This window comes from Rhinatrema bivittatum, chromosome 4, assembly GCF_901001135.1.
Source record: "Rhinatrema bivittatum chromosome 4, aRhiBiv1.1, whole genome shotgun sequence".
NCBI classification, from domain to species: domain Eukaryota; kingdom Metazoa; phylum Chordata; class Amphibia; order Gymnophiona; family Rhinatrematidae; genus Rhinatrema; species Rhinatrema bivittatum.
Genome location: NC_042618.1, coordinates 240,545,855 through 240,565,801, shown reverse-complemented (window position 1 = coordinate 240,565,801; position 19,947 = coordinate 240,545,855). Strand labels below are relative to the sequence as shown.

The window sequence follows — 19,947 nt, the reverse complement described above, 5'->3', positions numbered from 1 at the left end:
CCTGGTGCCATCAATACACTGATCATGCAATACCTAGCACCATTGTGCCTTCAGTCTCCATGTGACTCTTTAATGCAGGTAAGCCAGGAGGAAGCCTCAACCCGGAGTCCAGGGCATGCATCTCAAAGCAACGATCCTATATTGGTCTCATCTATTCCAGTTCCGAGGATACAGTCCATGGACTACATCACACAACTGGCTTAGACTCTCTACCTCTTTGGCCAGCCAAAAGAGGGTACCCTTCAGCCTTTCTTGGCCAGGATGTTGGATTTGTTTCCTTAAAGGGGAACCCCTACCCCTTCTACACTGCAGGAACTCCCTCAAACTCCAGCAGTGAAATCTCTGGTATTGTGGCGGAGGCTCATTGGCCCGGAAATAGGCACACCCTTGTAACACACCTGTTTTAAATTAGTGTTAGCAGATATTCTCCTGGCACATTAATCTTCTTATCCTTAAGGCTGGGTCCAAAAAGGGCTGTGCTGTCGAGCTGCTTGGATTTTGCTCTTCATGTGCCCAGTAAGGGAAACCTCCTTGGCTATCTTTGTTTTTTCTCCTGTATACTACGGCAGACATCTGTGATGTCTGATCCTTGTTCCTTTCATTAAAAACTATTGGTAAAGCATGGCTGTTATGCTTGTACCGTGCTCAGACCCTGACAATCATCCTGGATTTACATAGACTGAACATTAGGTTGTTATGGGAGAAGTTAAGAATGGAACACCCTCCACATCATCCTGCCCTTCATACAAGCAGTAAACTGGATATGCGTTCTGGCTCTGAAGGATGTGCATGCTCCAATCTCCTTCCATCCCCATTGATGGTTGACCCCCCAAAGGTCGACTAGCCTGTTTGCCACATCTTGGTCCAGAAACCACTTGTGGGGTTTAAACACTGCTGAGGTGATCCATCAATGTGTGGGAGAGTCTGGAAATGTAAGCTGCTTGAAGGACAACCCTGTGACTGAGAGCCCACTCCCAACTTCTCTGAATCCTGGTGGAAGGTCTAAGACCCTGTGTCTCCTTTGCCTGTTGTAAAAAAAAACAAAACAACAAACAAACATTGCTACCTGGTTGTCCATTTGGATCAGAATGTGGGTTTGAGGGGGAAGTACTGGATTGGTTTAGATCATATCTGTCAAATCAAAAACAGAGTAGAATTAGTTTATCTACATCAGCTTGGCACACCAGTGACACACGGGTACCTCGGGAACTGCATTCAACCACCTTTTTTCAACATTTATCTGGCTCTGATTTGCAGATTTGTCTTCCTGTTTGGGTGCAAAATACAGTGAGTGTGCAGAAGATATTCAGTTTTGGGGTTTTTTTTCCCTTCCATTGTCGTCCTTGGTCTGCCACACTTCAGATTGTTTTCTTGTGCTTAGCAACAGTCAAAAACCTGGTTGTTTCACAATAAACTTGCTCTAAATGTGGGAAAAACTGACATGATTTTGTAAAATCAGTCTTACTCAAGATAAGCCTTCCACCTTTTTATTTGAGGGTCATCAGATCCCAATAGTCTCTCAAGTAAAAAAAAACAAAACAAAACTTTAGGATCCTTATTAATTCCAGTCTTTTAGTGTGGCCACAGATCAATGTTGTAACAAAAGCAGCCTTTTGCCTTTTTTAAAAAAAAACTTCTATGACATCTAAAGCCACTAATAGAAATGCATAAGTTTCATACAGTACTTCAATATTTGCTGTTTACAGGTTTTGATTATTGTAAAGCCTTCTATTTTGGAGCTCCAATCCCCACTTTGAGATTGCTTAGAATGCTGCTGCTCATTTTCTAGCAGGCTTAAATAAAATCAGCATGTTATTCTTCTCTTCCAGGAAAGCCAGAGCTCCATTCCTGCTGCTGCTGCGCCTTGTGTCCTTGAGAAAATCACTTCATCCTCCATTGCCTCAGGTACAAATTTAGATTCGGAGCCCTGTGGTTCATGGAAATAACTACAGTACCTAAATGTAATCCGCTTTGAAATGTCTGAAAGATATAATAAATACTCCTATTCTCCATAAATTACACTGGCTTCCAGTCTTAGTGTCTTAAGTATAAAGTTAAATACTATCAATGAGCACCACAGTAATTTAAGAAGGATTTCTACAATGCTGATGAAGTACCCCAAAATCAATCCTTCATAATAAATCTGTAACTTTTTTCTCTGTTGAATTCCAATTCTCAAAAAGAGAGCAATAATTCACAACTGTTGATTATTATATATTCTCAAAAAAATTTTTATGGAAAGAGAGGAACGTTTCATATACAATTATCATAAATCCCCACCAGGGTAATATGATTGTGAATATAATCATGAACGGACCTCCTCCATCCAGTGTGAACCATAAATATGTGAGAAACACTTAAGTTGAAAACTTTTTTTTCAAGATAATTTTTTTTGCGTGTTGTATAAAATATTTCTCTTATTAATAAAGGTGAAATAAATCACTCACTCGGTCAATTATTTCAAATAAACGTTTCCAGAAGCCTTGTAAATAATCCCAAAAAAAAGGGTATAGATGGATTGAAACGTTTGTAAAGCAACCTAGATAGGCATGATAGGCAGTCTCTAATGGCTTAAGCATAAGCTCATACAACACCCCGACTTATCTGATGGTTTGAAGGGTCGCCGACGTAGCCACGTTTCAAGTCCGTTCAAGGACCTTTCATCAGGGAATTGATCCTCTTACGATGTATCATCGGTCAATGTTGAGCCATTGCCTGCTAGGTCTGAAACATGAGTCCTTAGACTCTATTCAAGGCTGACTCATGTTTCAGACCTAGCAGGCAATGGCTCAACATTGACCGATGATACATCGTAAGAGGATCAATTCCCTGATGAAAGGTCCTTGAACGGACCTGAAACGTGGCTACGTCGGCGACCCTTCAAACCATCAGATAAGTCGGGGTGTTGTATGAGCTTATGCTTAAGCCATTAGAGACTGCCTATCATGCCTATCTAGGTTGCTTTACAAACGTTTCAATCCATCTATACCCTTTTTTTTGGGATTATTTACAAGGCTTCTGGAAACGTTTATTTGAAATAATTGACCGAGTGAGTGATTTATTTCACCTTTATTAATAAGAGAAATATTTTATACAACACGCAAAAAAAATTATCTTGAAAAAAAAGTTTTCAACTTAAGTGTTTCTCACATATTTATGGTTCACACTGGATGGAGGAGGTCCGTTCATGATTATATTCACAATCATATTACCCTGGTGGGGATTTATGATAATTGTATATGAAACGTTCCTCTCTTTCCATAAAACTTTTTTTGAGAATATATAATAATCAACAGTTGTGAATTATTGCACTCTTTTTGAGAATTGGAATTCAACAGAGAAAAAAGTTACAGATTTATTATGAAGGATTGATTTTGGGGTACTTCTTAAGTATAAAGTTGGCATGAATATTCACAAGTTACTGAAAGCCCTGAGTCACCTTGGATGAGCGCCTTATTGAAGATCTGTGTTCCTTCAAGAACTTTGCGCTCCTCCCAATCCAAGCTCCTTATGGTACCTCCGATTAAGATGGCATGTTTAACCAAGATGAATGTGTGCCTTCTCAATAGCAGGTGCTACCCTGGAATACCCTAAAAACACCTCAGGTTGACACTATGAAACATTTTTTAAACATTTGCTTAGATGAACATGATCTGTCTTTAAAGCACTATAATTGTGAGTAGGTGGTCTTTGTTTATATTGAAGATTTTAGCAATGATTTTTTTCTTTTTTTATATTATAAGAAATTGCCATGCTGGGTCAGACCAAGGGTCCATCAAGCCCAGCATCCTGTTTCCAACAGGCCAAAACCAGGCCACAAGAACCTGGCAATTACCCAAAAACTAAGAAGATCCCATGCTACTGATGCAATTAATAGCAGTGGATATTCCCTAAGTAAAATTGATTAATAGCCATTAATGGACTTCTTCTCCAAGAACTTATCCAAACCTTTTTTGAACCCAGCTACACTAACTGCACTAACCACATCCTCTGGCAACAAATTCCAGAGCTTTATTGTGCGTTGAGTGAAAAAGAATTTTCTCCGATTAGTCTTAAATGTGCTATTTGCTAACTTCATGGAATGCCCCCTAGTCCTTCTATTATTCGAAAGTGAAAATAACCGAGTCACATCTACTCGTTCAAGACCTCTCATGATCTTAAAGACCTCTATCATATCCCCTCTCAGCCGTCTCTTCTCCAAGCTGAACAGCTCTAACCTCTTCAGCCTTTCCTCATAGGGAAGCTGTTCCATCCCCTTTATCATTTTGGTTGCCCTTCTCTGTACCTTCTCCATCGCAATTATATCATTTTTGAGATGCGGCGACCAGAATTGTACACAGTATTCAAGGTGTGGTCTCACCATGGAGCGATATAGAGGTATTATGACATTTTCCGTTCTATTAACCATTCCCTTCCTAATAATTCCTAACATTCTATTGCTTTTTTGACTGCTGCAGCACACTGAGCTGACTATTTTAAAGTATTATCCACTATGATGCCTAGATCTTTTTCCTGGGTGGTAGCTCCTAATATGGAACCTAACATCGTGTAACTACAGCAACGGTTATTTTTCCCTATATGCAACACCTTGCACTTGTCCACATTAAATTTCATCTGCCATTTTGATGCCCAATCTTCAAGTCTTGCAAGGTCTTCCTGCAATGTATCACAGTCTGCTTGTGATTTAACTATTCTGAATAATTTTGTATCATCTGCAAATTTGATAACCTCACTCGTTGTATTCCTTTCCAGATCATTTATATATATATATTGAAAAGCACCGGTCCAAGTACAGATCCCTGAGGCACTCCACTGTTTACCCTTTTCCACTGAGAAAATTGACCATTTAATCCTACTCTGTTTCCTGTCTTTTAATCAGTTTGTAATCCAACAAAAGGACATCGCCTCCTATCCCATGACTTTTTAGTTTTCGTAGAAGCCTCTCATGAGGGACTTTGTCAAATGCTTTCTGAAAATCCAAATACACTACATCTACCGGTTCAACTTTATACTCATGTTTATTAACCCCTTCAAAAACATGAAGCAGATTTGTTAGGCAAGACTTCCCTTGGGTAAATCCATGTTGACTATGTTCCATTAAATCATGTCTTTCTATATGCTTTACAATTTTGTTCTTGAGAATAGTTTCCACTATTTTTCCCGGCACTGAAGTCAGGCTCACTGGTCTATAGTTACCCGGATCGCCCCTGGAGCCTTTTTTAAATATTGGGGTTACATTGGCCCACCCTCCAGTCTTCAGGTACAATGGATGATTTTAATGATAGGTTACAAATTTAACTTATAGATCAGAAATTTCATTTTTTAGTTCCTTCAGAACCCTAGGATGCATACCATCCAGTCCAGGTGATTTGCTACTCTTTAGTTTGTCAATCTGGCCTACTACATCTTCCAGGTTCACAGTGATTTCGTTCAGTTCGTCTGACTCATCACCCCTGAAAATCATCTCCGGAACTGGTATCTCCCCAACATCCTCATTAGTAAACACGGAGGCAAAGAATTCATTTAGTCTTTCTGCAATGGCCTTATCTTCCCTAAGAGCCCCTTTAACCCCTCTGTCATCTAATGGTCCAACCGACTCCCTCACAGGTTTCTTGCTTTGGATATATTTTAAAACGTTTTTATTATGAGTTTTTGCCTCTATGGCGAATTTCATTTCAAATTCTCTCTTCGCCTGTCTTATCAATGTTTTACACTTAGCTTGACAATGCTTATGTTTTATCCTATTTTCTTCAGATGGATCCTTCTTCCAATTTTTGAAGGATGTTTTTTTGGCTAAAATAGCCTCTTTCACCTCACCTTTTAACCATGACTGTAATCGTTTTGCCTTTCTTCCACCTTTCTTAATGCGCAGAATATATATGGACTGCGCCTCTAGGATTGTATTTTTAAACAAAGTCCATGCCTGTTGAACACTTTTAACCTTTGCAACTGCACCTTTCAGTTTTTTTTCTAACTATTTTTCTCATTTTATCAAAGTTTCCCTTTTTAAAATTTAGTGTTAGAGCTGCAGATTTACTTATTGTCCCCCTTCCAGTTATTAGTTTAAATTTGATCATGTTATGATCACTGTTGCCAAGTGGCCCCACCACCGTTACTTCTCTCACCAAATCTTGCGTTCCACTAAGAATTAAATCTAAAATAGCTCCCTCTTGTTGGTTCCTGAACCAATTGCTCCATGAAGCAATCATTTATTACATCCAGGAACTTTGTCTCTAGCAAGTCCTGATGTTACATTTACCCAGTCAATATTGGGGTAATTGAAATCTCCCATTATTATTGCAATGCCAAATTGGTTTGCTTCCCTGATTTCTCTTAGCATTTCATCATCTGTCTGACCATTTTGTCCAGGTGGACGGTAGTATACTCCTATCACTATACTCTTACCCAACACACATGGGATTTCTACCCATATAGATTCTACTGAGCATTTAGTCTCTTGTATGATCTTTATCCTGTTGGACTCTATACTCTCCCGGACATAAAGTGCCACACTCCCACCAAGTTGATCCTCCCTATCATTGCGATATAATTTGTACCCTGATATAGCACTGTCCCATTGGTTATCCTCCTTCCACCAAGTCTCTGTGATGCCAATTATGTCAATCTCATCATTTGCTGCTATACACTCAAACTCTCCCATCTTACTACTTAGACTTCTGGCATTGGCATACAGACATTTCAAAGTGTGTTTTTTGCTTGTTTTAACAACCTGCTTTTCAGTTGTTTGGGATAATTCGGAAATCATTAGCTTTGGTGATTTTTTACATATAGGTATATGAACTATGTTTGCATTTAATGGAACCTCTCTGTTGGGATGCCCTAACTCTCCTGTTTCATTGGTATCCTTCAAGGATACATTTCTCCGAACCATGCACTGCTGAGTGACTGTCGGCTTTCCCCCTTGTTCTAGTTTAAAAGTTGCTCTATCTCCTTTTTGAAAGTTAGTGTCAGCAGCTTGGTTCCACTCTGGTTAAGGTGGAGCCCATCCTTTCGGAAAAGTCTCCCCTTTCCCCAAATGTTTCCCCAGTTCCTTACAAAAAGAATCCCTCTTCCCTGCACAATCGTCTCATCCACGCATTGAAACTCTGGAGCTCTGCCTGCCTCTGGGGACCTGCACGTGGAACAGGAAGCATTTCAGAGACTGCCACCCTGGAGGTTCTGGATTTCAGCTTCCTACCTAAAATCCTAAATTTGGCTTCCAGAACCTCTCTCCCACATTTTCCTATGTCGTTGGTGCCCACATGTACCATGACAGCCGGCTCCTCCCCAGCACTGTCTATAATCCTATCTAGGTGACGCGTGAGGTCTGCCACCTTCGCACCAGGCAGGCAAGTTACCAGGCAGTCTTCACGTCCTCCAGCCACCCTGCTATCTACATTTCTAATAATCGAATCACCAACTATGATGGCCGGCCTAACCCTTCCCTCCTGGGCAGTAGCCCTGGGAGATTTGTCCTCAGTGCGAGAGGACAATACATCACCTGGAGAGCCAGGTCCTTGCTACAGGATCACTTCCTGCTACACCAGGGTGATGAGCTCCTATTGGGAGACCTTTCTGATCCAAGGCAGCACTGGGGCTGCCAGAATGGATTTGGGACTTGGCAACTATGTCCCTGAAGGTCTCATCAATGTACCTTTCTGTCTCCCTCAGCTCCTCCAAGTCTGCTACTCTAGCCTCCAGAGATCGGACTTGTTCCCTGAGAGCCAGGAGCTCTTTGCACCGAGTGCACACATACAATCTCTCACCGGCGGGTAAAAAATCATACATGTGACACTCAATGCAAAAGACTGGAAAGCCCCCCTCTTGCTGCTGGACTGCTGCCTTCATCTTAGTTTTGAGTTCCTAGTTAAGTTTAGGATACTAAGGGAGTTGGAATGAGAGTACTTTAAATTTACAGGAGAATTTAGTAATTAATCAGCTTGTGTCCTACAAGGGGATTATTAAACTTTCAATAAGGGCTGGTACAATATTATGTTTTAGATAAGATCCTGATTGATTTTTAATGAGAAAGTGTCTTATGCCTAAAAATCAAGGGTGGGAAAGTGTCTTGTGCCTAAAAATCAAGGGTTGAGTGGGTGGGAAAGACAGACACTAGAATTAACTATCTCTGGCTTGCTTTTTACCTCAGACACACACAAACTCTAAAGAATATATCCCTTAATTTCACCTTTCACCAAACTTTTATAAGCCCAAAAATTTCTGAAAACTATACTTACCAAAGGTAAGGTCTCCTATCAATTCCCACAATAAAATCAGCACACCTCAGCCAGATCCGAGAAAGAGCATTATCCATCGCAGGCTCAAAGATGTGGAACTCTTTACCAACTCAATTAAGGACACAGCGAGAAAAAAGCAAATTTAAAGCAGAATTAAAAACTTGGTTATTTAATGCAGCATACAGTGAAAATTAAGTGCAGGCCGCTTTTATTAATTTGCAAGAAAGGCTATAATGTATATAGTTTTATTGTTCTTATAATATAGTTCTTATTAGTTTTATAGTTTTTATTCATATTTTATATTTTAACAGCTATGAGTTTTGTAATTTCTTTCTTTTAGAATATAGCTGTTTTATCTTTTATGATTGAATTGTAATTTCCTTACTGTTTATTTATTTATATTGTAAACCGCTGTGAAGGCTTGCTGAGACAACGGTATATAAATGATAATAAACCTTAAACCTAAACCTTACCAATCCTCTTAAACCACGGTTAAATTAATCTTCACTCAGTTAATGGAAGGATTTTAGATTCGTGCGCCGTTAGGTGCACGCTTCCGGTCCCCTCTACTGCAAACCTTGCGGGGCCTCTGGAAGCTGGGCTGTGGAAGTCAATCCCTGGATCGCTTGCGGTGACCTCTGGACTTCTCTCCCGGGGGATGCTGGGAGCAGTATGCAGATGAACCTTCCGGTCCTCCTCTACTGCAAACCTTGCGGGGCCTCTGGAAGCTGGGCTGTGGAAGTCAATCCCTGGATCGCTTGCGGTGACCTCTGGACTTCTCTCCCGGGGGATGCTGGGAGCAGTATGCAGATGAGCCTTCTGGTCCTCCTCTACTGCAAACCTTACGGGGCCTCTGGAGGTTGGGCTGTGGAAGTCAATCCCTGGATCGCTTGCGGTGACCTCTGGACTTCTCTCCCGGGGGATGCTGGGAGCAGTATGCAGATGAGCCTTCCGGTCCTCCTCTACTGCAAATCTTGTGGGGCCTCTGGAAGCTGGGCTGTGGAAGTCAATCCCTGGATCGCTTGCGGTGACCTCTGGACTCCTCTCCCGGGGGATGCTGGCAACAGTATGCAGATGAGCCTTTCGGTCCTCCTCTACTCTTTTTTAAACTAATTGTGAACTGCCTTGAACTTTTGGATTTGGCAATCTATAAAATAAAGAATATGAGAGAATATGCTGGTCGTTCTAAGAGGTTGATGTGGAACAGACAGTCCAGTGCTGACCCACGTTACTCGAGATTGGAAGGAGCCTGTATACACACCCCACCCTCTGTTGGATGCCTGTGTCACCGGATGAGGTAAAACTCAGCAGGGAACCCACTTCTAGGACCATTGGTTTCAGCCACCAATTGGAGGGTGGTTTTCATCTCTAGGTTACACCTATGGAATGTGACCAGGACTAATGCAGTTGATCCCACTGGAAGCTGAGGCCCTACTGCAGAGCTCTCATGTTTAGGCAAGTCATGGGGACTGCATACACCACTGCCACCATGTGCCCAATGGCAACCAGAATTGTTCAGATTGGGACCTGATCCTGCTAACACAGAAGGATGGTCATCTGTCATCTAAGGCTCATTTCCCTCAATGGCACGGATGTTGAGTACTTGATAGTTTCCTCATTGCCACTATCCAAGGAGGATGAGGATGCTGAGATTTTGGCTAGGAAGACAGCCACCATAAGGAAGCATTTCTCATCTGGGTCTCAAGCAGGCTTTCTGAACTTATTAGCTTGTGCTCCCAAGGATCTGTTCCAGTACTTGTTTTCCCTCTCCTCATCAAGTCTCAGTACGTTGTCAGTTAAAGCAGGTCTTAGTGTCATCACTACTTACCACACAAGTGAATGGAAAACCGATCTTCTTTCTTCCTCTCAAATCAAAATTCATGAAGGGCTTGTGGTATGCTAAGCCTCTGATTGCGAACCCACCTGTGCCATGGAGTCTCCATGTTGTCTTAGCACAACTGATGAAGCCTCCCTATGAGCTGCTGGAACTGGCTTCCTTGATGTTTCTTGCATAGAGAGTGGTATTCCTTGTTGATATCGCTTTGGCTAGAAGAGTCCTCTGGCTAGAAGATACTCTGTGCCTGAACTTTTTTCGCAATAGGGTGGTATGCTGCACTCATCTACCTAAAGTGGTTTCTGTATATTTGAATCAAGCTATTGTTTTGCTCATCTTCTTTCAAAAACCACATGCACACAAAGGAAAGAAGACTCTCCATGCATTGGCCTGTTACTTGAGGTAATTCAACCACATTAGCAGGCTTCTCAACTGTTTGTGTCCTACAATCCTAACAGTTTGGGCCTGACTGTTGCCAAACACACTTTGTCCAATTGGCTAGCGCACAGTATCGCATATTATTCTGCATTGGCTGGCCTTCAGATTACATAATCTGTAAAGTCTTTCAAGTAGAAATAACCAGTAAGAAAAAGGAGGTGATGATGTCCTTGGTGAGGCCTCATTTGGAGTCCATATCTTGAGGGACCAAAAAAAAGATGGAAGCAATCCAGAGAAAAGTGAACAAAATGGTGTGGGGTTTCCATGAGAAGACCTATGAAGAGAGAAAGATCTGAATATGTATACCCTGGAAAAGAGGAGGTGCAGGGGAGATGATACAGACATTCAGATACCTGAAAGGTTTTAGTGATGCCCAAGCATCAAACCTTTTTTCCATTGGAAATAAATCAGTAGAACTAGGAGTCATGAAACGAAACTTCAGAGAGGGGGGAATCAGAACTAATACCAGGAAATATTTCTTCATGGAGAGGGTGGTGGATGCCTGGAATGCCCTGCTGGAGGAGGTGATGAAGATGAAAATTGTGAGAGAATTCAAAGGGGCATGGGATAAACACAGTGGATCCCTGAATGCTAGAGGATGGAAATGAAGAAAATAATGCATGGGGATAACGTGCTGGTGCGGCACTTAACCAATAAACCTTCATACTCTTGCTGCAACTCAATCATGGCTCTCTGCTTCAATGTCAAGGGGGGAAAGGGAACCAATGAGGGCCTCTACTTTTACTGTCTGGAGAAACAAGTATGGGGGTAACTTGCTGATGTGGCAGTTACTATCCTTAACCAATAAGCCTGTTTCTTTGATGCAACTCCAACATTGCTCTCTGCTTCAACGGCAAGGCATAACAGAGAATTAGATTCAAACAGCAACCAATGAGGGCCCTGACTTTTACAGTCTGGGAAACCGATAAGCATGGGGATAACCTACACGGCATAGCACATACTACCATAAGCTTGCTGGGCAGACTGGATGGACCATTTGGTCCTTTTCTGCCATCATTTCTATGTGTATATGCATGCATGTATGTATATATATCAGAACCCAGGCAATGTGAATATATGTATGAAGTGCTCACTACCACTAGCAAAGAAAATTCCACAAAGAAAAGCACCGATGTGTAGAATAAATATGCAGTATTACAAAATTAAAACTTAATCTTTATATAGAATTCTGTGTTGAGCTCGGGCGTGGACCCCTAGCCTGAGGCAGTACAGGAATTGACCACAGGGGGCGGAGCACTGAAGGAGACAGAGACAGTGTAGATCTTCATCACTGGAAGCCGAGGTTCTCCCCCCCCCCCCCCCCCCCCCCCCCGGGAGAAGCCTGTAGGGACCCGGGCTGCTGGGACTTAGGTAGGCCTCACAGGGTCTCCTGGGAGAGTCTGAGTCCGGCGAGCCCACAGGGACTGGAAGAGCGCTATCGGGTTCGATGCTGGAAACAAGTTTGGAGATAAGCGAACCAGAAGAGTGTTGGTGACGACAAGGCTAGGGACTAAGCCAGAATCAAGCAAGATCAAGTCCAAGAATCAGTCTGAGGAGTGGTCAACGAAGCAAGGGTCAAGATCCAGAGGTCAGGCAGGGTTGAAGAACAGGCAGATGAGTCAGGAACAGGCTGAGGTCTTTGGCAGAAAGGCAGTCCGAGGTAAGACCAGGAAGACGAACAAGCAGGGCAAGGAAGCAGGAACAGAAGGATCCTGGAACGAACAAGGGCAATCTCAGGAACAAACCGACCCGATTGCCAAGGCAAGGAAGTGAGGCCAGGAACTTCCTTTGAATGGATGTTAAATCAGGGTGCGCTGCAGAACTAGGCCCCGCCCTAGAACCCATATCAGGGCAGCTGGTCAGCGCATGCGTAGGGGCGTGGCTAGCTGCTGGGACGCCGAGGCCTGGCTTGTGACCGAAGGCCCGGTGACCGCTGCCGCAGGACGCCGGGGCCTAGCTGGGCTTGCGAGGGAGACAGGACCAGGACCCGCTGTGTGACCCCGAAGGTGAGCGGTCCCGAGTGCGGGACGACTGCAGGTGGGGCGCGTAACATTCTAAAGTCATTAATAAAATAAATGAGCTGCTACTGGAATGCATTACCAAGTATACATCGAATAATATGCAAAAATTCCCTAACTAAAATAACTTGAATCTTTTTACTCAGTTTAATATTTAATTCAATTCAGAATGTCGACAACTAGATAAGTCTCCGATATATACCTTCACACCCTAGAAAGGTCATCAAAATACATGGGAGAATAGTGTTAGATACAAAGTCTCAGATCCAACTTGCTACAAGAAACAGATACATTTACCACACAATGAGTTTGATACCACACACTTGTTACAAAGATCAATCGAGCACCATGCTGAAGGTGCAAAGGTTTGATACAAATTAAAACAAACACTATTCTCCCATGTATTTTGATCACGTTTCTAGGGTGTGAAGGTATATATCTGAGACTTTGTATCTAGTTTCACACTTTTGTATTATATATTAAATTGAGAAATGTTCTATTAGGGAATTTTTGCATATTATTCGATGTATACTTGGTAATGCATTCCAGTAGCAGCTCATTTATTTTATTAATGACTTCAGAATTCTATATAAAGGGGTAGATTTTAAGAAAGTGCGCCTTTGCGTACTTTTGTTGGTGCACCAGGCGCAAACAAAAGTACGCTTGATTTTAGTAGATACGCGCGTATCAGCTAAAATCCAGGATCGGCGCGCGCAAGGCTGCCGATGTCGTGTAGCTGGCGCGTGCCGAGCCACGCAGCCTGCCGCCATTCCCTCACCTTCCCCTCCCTTCCTCTATCTAACCCACCCCCCCGGCCCTATCTAGGACCCCCCCCCTACCTTTGTCGGGGGATTTACACCTCCCGGAGGGAGAAGTAAATCCCTGCGCGCCAGCGGGCCGCTAGCGCGCTGAGACGCAACCTGGGGGCGGTTCCGGAGGGCGCGGCCACGCCCCCGGGCCCGCCCCCGAAACGCTGCGTCCCGCCCCCAAAACGACACGCCCCCGACACGCCCCCTCGAAAAACCCCGGGACTTACGCGAGTCCCGGGGCTCTGCACGCGCCGGTAGGCCTATGGAATATAGGCGCACCGGCGCTCAAGGCCCTGCTCGCGTAAATCCGGGCGGATTTACGCGAGCAGGGCTTTTAAAATCCGCCCCTTAGATTGTTTTAATTTTGTAATACTGCATGTTTTATTCTACACATCTGTGCTTTCCTTGTGGAATTTTCTTTGCTATTGGTAGTGAGCACATCATACATATATTCACATTGCCTAGGTTCTGATATTTACTATATATATTTAAAAATGTAAGAGCCATCTCAGTTGAAGACATCTGCAAAGCCGTAACTTGATTGTCAGTTTACACCTTCCTGTTCCATTACTGTCTAGACAATCTTTCAAGAAGTGGCAGTAATTTTGGGCAAGAGTTTTATGCATCTTTGTTGCGCCCATCGGTCGCAGATGGCTGTGCCCTCTCTCACACCTCTTTTTTCTTTCTCTTTCCTCTTGTCTGGACAAGATGGTTGCCTCCATCTCTCTCTGCTGACCTCTCCGGCGTCCCCGTTCCGGCATGGGCGATTGCATTTGCCATTTTTACACTGAGGTCACTTAGGGCATGTGCGCGCCTCCCTCTCTTTTGAATATGTCATGGCGGGAACCTTGGAGGCATTCCCACCGCATGATGTCACTACCTCCGGGTACTTAGCCTCCGATCTCCAATCCAGCTATGAGTTAGCAAGGATTCCGCTCCAGCTAATTTAGACTCCTTCAGAGACACTCGCTCCTACAAACCTTCCGGGGTTACACTGGCTACACTAGGGCGTTCTAGATACCTGCTCCTCGGGGGGCCTTATTCGCTCCTACCTACCCTCCGGGATTTTGCTGTTCCAGCAAGGACGCTCAAGGCACCCGCTCCTCAGGAGTCTTGCTCCTATCTACTCTCCAGGTTTCCCAGCTCTTCAGGATTCTAGGTACCCGCTTCCCGGGGCCTTGCATTTGCTTGCCTTCCTCCTGGGTTAACCTGCATCTACAGAGGATATCTTGGCTCCGGGCCTTGCATCATCTCTACCTCCGTTCTACGGAGACCATCTCTTCAACAGCTACCAGCCTTCGTGAGTACCTTCTCTCAGTCTCTCTGCCTTGTCTCACCACAGAATAGATTCTCGGCGTACCCCGCTTCACGGACCACTACCGGATCTATCATCGCTGACTACGTCATCAGTGACTGGGTTCTCGGCCTACCCTGCTCCGCGGACCACTACTGGACCCTTCACTTCCAGCTTCTGGTGAGACCTTCTCTGCACTTGATCTACTCAGTGCCTGGATTGACCTCATATCATCAGAGACCTACTCCACTGGCTGAGGAATGCAGCCCACTTCTCGGGCCTTGCCAACTGCTGTATAATAAAGCTTCTATTCTCTCTGTAGTCATTACTGAAGAGTCAGCCTATTGCTGTTGTTTTCCCCACGGGGCCCCTTCCCGTGGGAGGAGTCATCAATACAGCAACCAGGGGTCCACAAACAAGTCAAACTTAACAATCCTGTTCACCTGGTAGCCCACTCTCCCATGGATGATATGGGTTGCATATTCAGTAAGTGCTCAGCTCAAGCAGGAGTGGGTCAACTTTAAAAAAAAAAAAAAACTAGCTACAGTATCGGTGCTTATTGGAAACTGGGGTTGGGGTTGGGTCCCCCTTAGAACTTGGAGTGGGGGGGATGGTTACAGTGGCAAGTATACCCCACAGTGAGAGGACTAAAGCGCAACCATACTGATAAAAAGATGAATTCAAAACTGTTAACAAATGCAAATAACATCAAATATTTAAAAACTCAAAAAATTGTTCCAAATACCCATAAAATATTTCAATACAGGCACATCAAATAATATCCAATAATTTAAAACTGGTAAGGATTTTAAAAAATTCCCCACTCTCCATACTTGAACTTTGATTTTCAGATGCCCTGAGATTGGCATGGATAATGGGGGGGGTTGCACACACATGTTCTTTCTCTCCCCCCCACATACACATGTTCTTTCTCATCCATGCACCCAATGCTCTCTCACCCACCCGCATACACACGCAGACAAGCTCCCATTCATTTTCACACTCCCCACAGGTATCCATTCATTCTTTCACACACACAGACTCCCAGGCAGGCTGGTTCCCCTCTTTCTTTTGCCGGCAGCCTTTGAGCCTCTTTCACGCTTCTGCTGCCTCTGTCACTACCGTGTTGTCAGGCCATTGTTGATGAATCATTGCAAGGCATGGTGGGCTAAAGATAAAGGGGGCAAATTGAGTAGGATGAGGGCCGGACATAAACTGTCGTCGGGCTGGGATTGCCCACAGGCCATAGTTTGCCTACCCTTCCAGCTAAACAACCCTCAGCTTGGGACTCTCCCATGTGTCCCTGCTCAATCAGCCCTGCTTATCCACAGAGAAAGTGAGTTTTCTTACCATACATGGGGTTTTCCGTAGACAGCAGGATAAATTAGCCATGTTTAATGTATGCCTGTCTCTTTGGAGGATTGACTACCTAGCTAGAGCTAAGTTCTATAATGGACTGAGAAGCTCAAGAGTTAGTGTGCACATGTGGGGACTTCACACATGCTCAGTAGTAAACCTTTACTGAGCTGGAGAGATGGGTCGGTTCAACTCAGTGAGGTGACATAACCCATGTGTAAATTATTCTGCTGTTTTATAGTAAGCAGCTCTCAAATTTCTCGTCAATATTGAGAGCTTTTCCATGATAAGTCTGGAGCTATTTCTGCACTAGAAATAAAGTTTTTGATAAATATGCCCCTGTTCTCAAACTTGTAGTTCTTTTATTCTACTATTACTCTTGGAGTCAGATTCAAGCATCACAGGTGAGCATAGTGGTATGTAGGTTCATAATGGTAGGGTTGAAGTCAAGCCTGTACAGGTGATTATAGGAGACAGAAACTTGTCAGATAGCAAAGGTGAATATCTGAAACTGTTTTCTCTATTTGTTCGTGATCCTATCTATGCTGTTCTTCTGTGTTCACAGGTCTGTTCTTGTGCTTTTCAATGGAGAGTGATTGTACGGACCAATAATGAGGACCAGCCCTCGCAGGCCTTTGATTCTCAGAAGACGGAAATTACCTCTTCCCCTGCGAGATGCTCCTGCCACAGACCAGACTACAGCTAACAACCAGCCAGATAAGGTGCAGAGAGAGGGACCCAGCCATGAGCACATCGATGAAAGAACAGATGCTGGCACTCAGAAGTTTCCAGCTGGGATAAAGATAGTCAACCACCCCACCATGCCCAACACGCAGGTGGTGATAATACCAAAAAATGCAGATATCCAAAGCATCATTGAAGCCCTGACTGCCAAGGGCAAAGAGAGTGGCTCCAGTGGACCCAATAAATTCATACTGATCAGTTGCAGTGGCACCCCTCGATCTGTGTACCCATCAACATCCCATCATAGTTCCCAAACAGACCATGCCAACCCTACTGAAGACAATGCAAAAGGAGTAAGCTGTCAAGGAGAGAAGAGTGCTGGACAGGATTTTGGAGATATGAAAGAGACTGGGCAATGGCCATCAGAAGCTCATTTTGTGCCAGAAACCATACCAGGATATAAGGATCAAAGCAGTACGTAAGGATTATGATTGCATTTCGCATACTGAAATGGGAGATATTGTGAGGCCTTTTAAGTGTTGAATGGTATATCTGGCACTAACTATACTGGCAAGAGCCAAATGCTGTTTGGTACTGAAACTTCAACAAACAGCCTGGATTAAATCTACCTATCAGACTGGAGATTTCGACTTTAGTCTCCTATACCATAACATGTTCCCTGTACGTACACAGAATAGTCCATACTCCTGGATTTTACTTCCCCTCCAGCAGATGGAGATGGAGAAAGTTTCACTGACGTTGCAACGTAACCCAAGGTGCCACCGGCAGTCCCTCAGTATTTGTCTCCAGCAGATGGTGGAAGTGCAAAACCTGCAGTCTGTGCCAGTAAAAGGAGAGAAAAAAAAAAAAGACAGGAAAAGTTGGTGAATCCTCTCAGGAGGTTGGTAGGACTTAGTGGGCCCATCCCTCCTGGTACTGAGGTGGGCGAGTGAGGGGCGAGTTTGCTCAGTCCTTTGGTCAGCGAATGTTGAAATCTGGAGCCAGTTCACTCATCTCCAGAAGGAACACCAGAGTCTGCTGCCACTCTTCATCAGTGAAGTGCTTTGCTTTTATTTTCAGTAAAGTTTCTTTAAAAAAAAAAAAGTTTTATTTTGTTTTGTTAGAGCTTCCTGCTGCTTTGGTGGAATAACAGCAGAGCTTGGCAATCGTAGACGTTAGGTCCCCGGTTTTCTTCCCTCAGGTGATTGGCTCCCGCGATTGGGGCACTCAGCGGCATGCCACAGGACACAATGTTCCGTGTGCGGCTCTGCTAAAATGACCTCTGCTTCCACTGTCTCTCTGGGGGAGAGGTCAGTTCGGGAGTGCTCGAGGGGGGGTCCAAACAGCTGCGCAGGTCTGGGAGGCCTGTGCCACGGGAATCGGCCCTGTTCCTGGTCAGTGCGGGAATGGTGGCCATTTTAACTTTCCTCGCGTCTCCTGCTGAGGCCGCAAAGGGGAAGGGGGATTTTCCTCCTTCATTGTTTCCTGCTAATTCGAGCCCCATGGATGCCCGGGTTGGGGGGGGGGGGGTTATTTTGAAGTGGAGGATGATCTCCCAGGGGACACTTCAGATGTTTCTTCCTCTTTCTCCTTTATCCGTGCATTTTATGCTGTTGCAAGGCTTATTTGGCTCACAAAGCCGCAGGGCGGCAGGGGTTCAAGCCTGATGCTGCATCCTGGCCGCGAGCCACAGTGAAAACTAAGGTTTCAGGTTTTTCAAGGGTTACCACAATTTGGCGAGCCTTTGGGGGGGCCCTCGCACAGCTTTGCGGCGGCGGATTTTTTGCTCAAAACATTTTCCGAGGTCAGGGAGCCAGCTGGAACAGATTCTCCTACTATGGATCCTTCGCTGGGAGGTCAGGATCTGTAGGAGTGATGGGGGAAGGCCCACCTGTTGATGGGGTTCATCCTAATGTGGTGCGTCTTTTCTGCAGGGAAATATTGGGACCCCCTATGTTTTGGTGGGATTCGACAATTTCGGCAGGGGAGGTCCTCTGAAGAAGGGAAAAAACTCAAGTGCAAACAAAGGGGCGTGCCTCTTTGTCACGCTTCTTCGTCGCATGACTCTTCTGGCATCGCTGCAGATCCTATGAGCCAACACCCTGATGTCAGCAGAAGGGGGCATGGCAGTGCGGAGATTGCCCTGCTTGGAGGTGCGGGAACAGCGGTGAGTGGAAGAGAAATGTCCAGGCAGAATGGCAATACAACAGAGGTGCTCTCGAGGTATCGGGGAGAGCAAGTGGAGGCACAGGCAATTACACCCCTCCCAGTGGGATTCATTGTCAAAGCAGTTTTTAGCTTCCACTGCCACTTATGGATTTAGCCGGATCCAGTCTCTCAGGGTGGCTTGGTCCGGGTCCATTTGTTTCCAGGGGTCGACTTGGAGGTTCCGCAGTGCTCAGTGATTTCCACCGATGCCATTCTCTCCGGTTGGGGAGCTGTTTGTCAAGATCAATCAGTGCAAGGTTGGTGGAGGGAGTGTCTTGGTCTTTCAACCGCTTAGAGACAAGAGCAGTGTAGTTGGCACTGTGTGGGTTTCTCCCTCTCTTGCGCCGCCGTCCAGTCAGAGTTTGTCCGACAATGTGACGACAGTGGTTTATTTCATCAGGCAGGGTGGTACCAAGAGTCTAGCTGTAGCTATGGAGGCTCAGGAGCTAAGGCAGTGGGCAGAGTGGCATCTGCAGTTGATAAAGGCCTCACATAATTAAGACCAACAATGTTCAAGTGGATTTTCTCAGCCATCAACAGCTGGATTTCAGAGAGTGGGAGCTGTTGGAGGAAGCATTGGCTCTCATCTGTTGCAAGTCACCTGGATTTAATGGCAACTCAGAAAAATGCCAAGGCACCACGCTTCTTCAGTCGTAGAAGAGAGCACGGAGCAGAGGGAGTCGACGCCTTGGTTCTTCCTTGGCTGTGCGATATTCTGCGGTAGGTGTTTCTGCCGTGACTGCTGGTGGGCAGGATCCTGCGCCAGGTGGTGGTTCATTTGGGAGTCTAGATTCTGGTTGCTCCACAGTGGCCTTGGAGGCCTGGTTGTGCGGATCTAATCAATTTAGCGATGGCCCTTTTGAAACTCGCTCATTTGCCTCAGCTTCTTTTTTTTTTTTTTTTTTAATTCTTTATTTGTGAATTTTTTCAAAATATATTGCAAGGAAATACAGAAAATAAAAATATTTATCAAGGAAATTTACATACATTCCCTTATGTTTATAATACCAAATACATATCAATCTCTGCTGTTTTTCATTGGAAATTAAAAGAGGGAGAAGATAAGGAA

General features: G+C 44.6%; 1 protein-coding gene across 6 annotated transcripts in view; it reads left to right on the top strand.

The window, feature by feature from the left end:
* FOXM1 (forkhead box M1) overlaps positions 1–19,947 on the top strand; it is a 124,466-nt gene that overhangs the window by 36,605 nt on the left and 67,914 nt on the right. For all 6 annotated transcript variants that reach the window (XM_029599960.1, XM_029599965.1, XM_029599964.1 and 3 more), the window contains exons 3-4: positions 1,830–1,905; positions 16,552–17,144. In XM_029599960.1, the coding sequence (XP_029455820.1) occupies positions 16,598–17,144 (547 nt within the window). In that variant the 5' untranslated portion in view covers positions 1,830–1,905; positions 16,552–16,597. The remainder of the gene's footprint in view (positions 1–1,829; positions 1,906–16,551; positions 17,145–19,947) is intronic.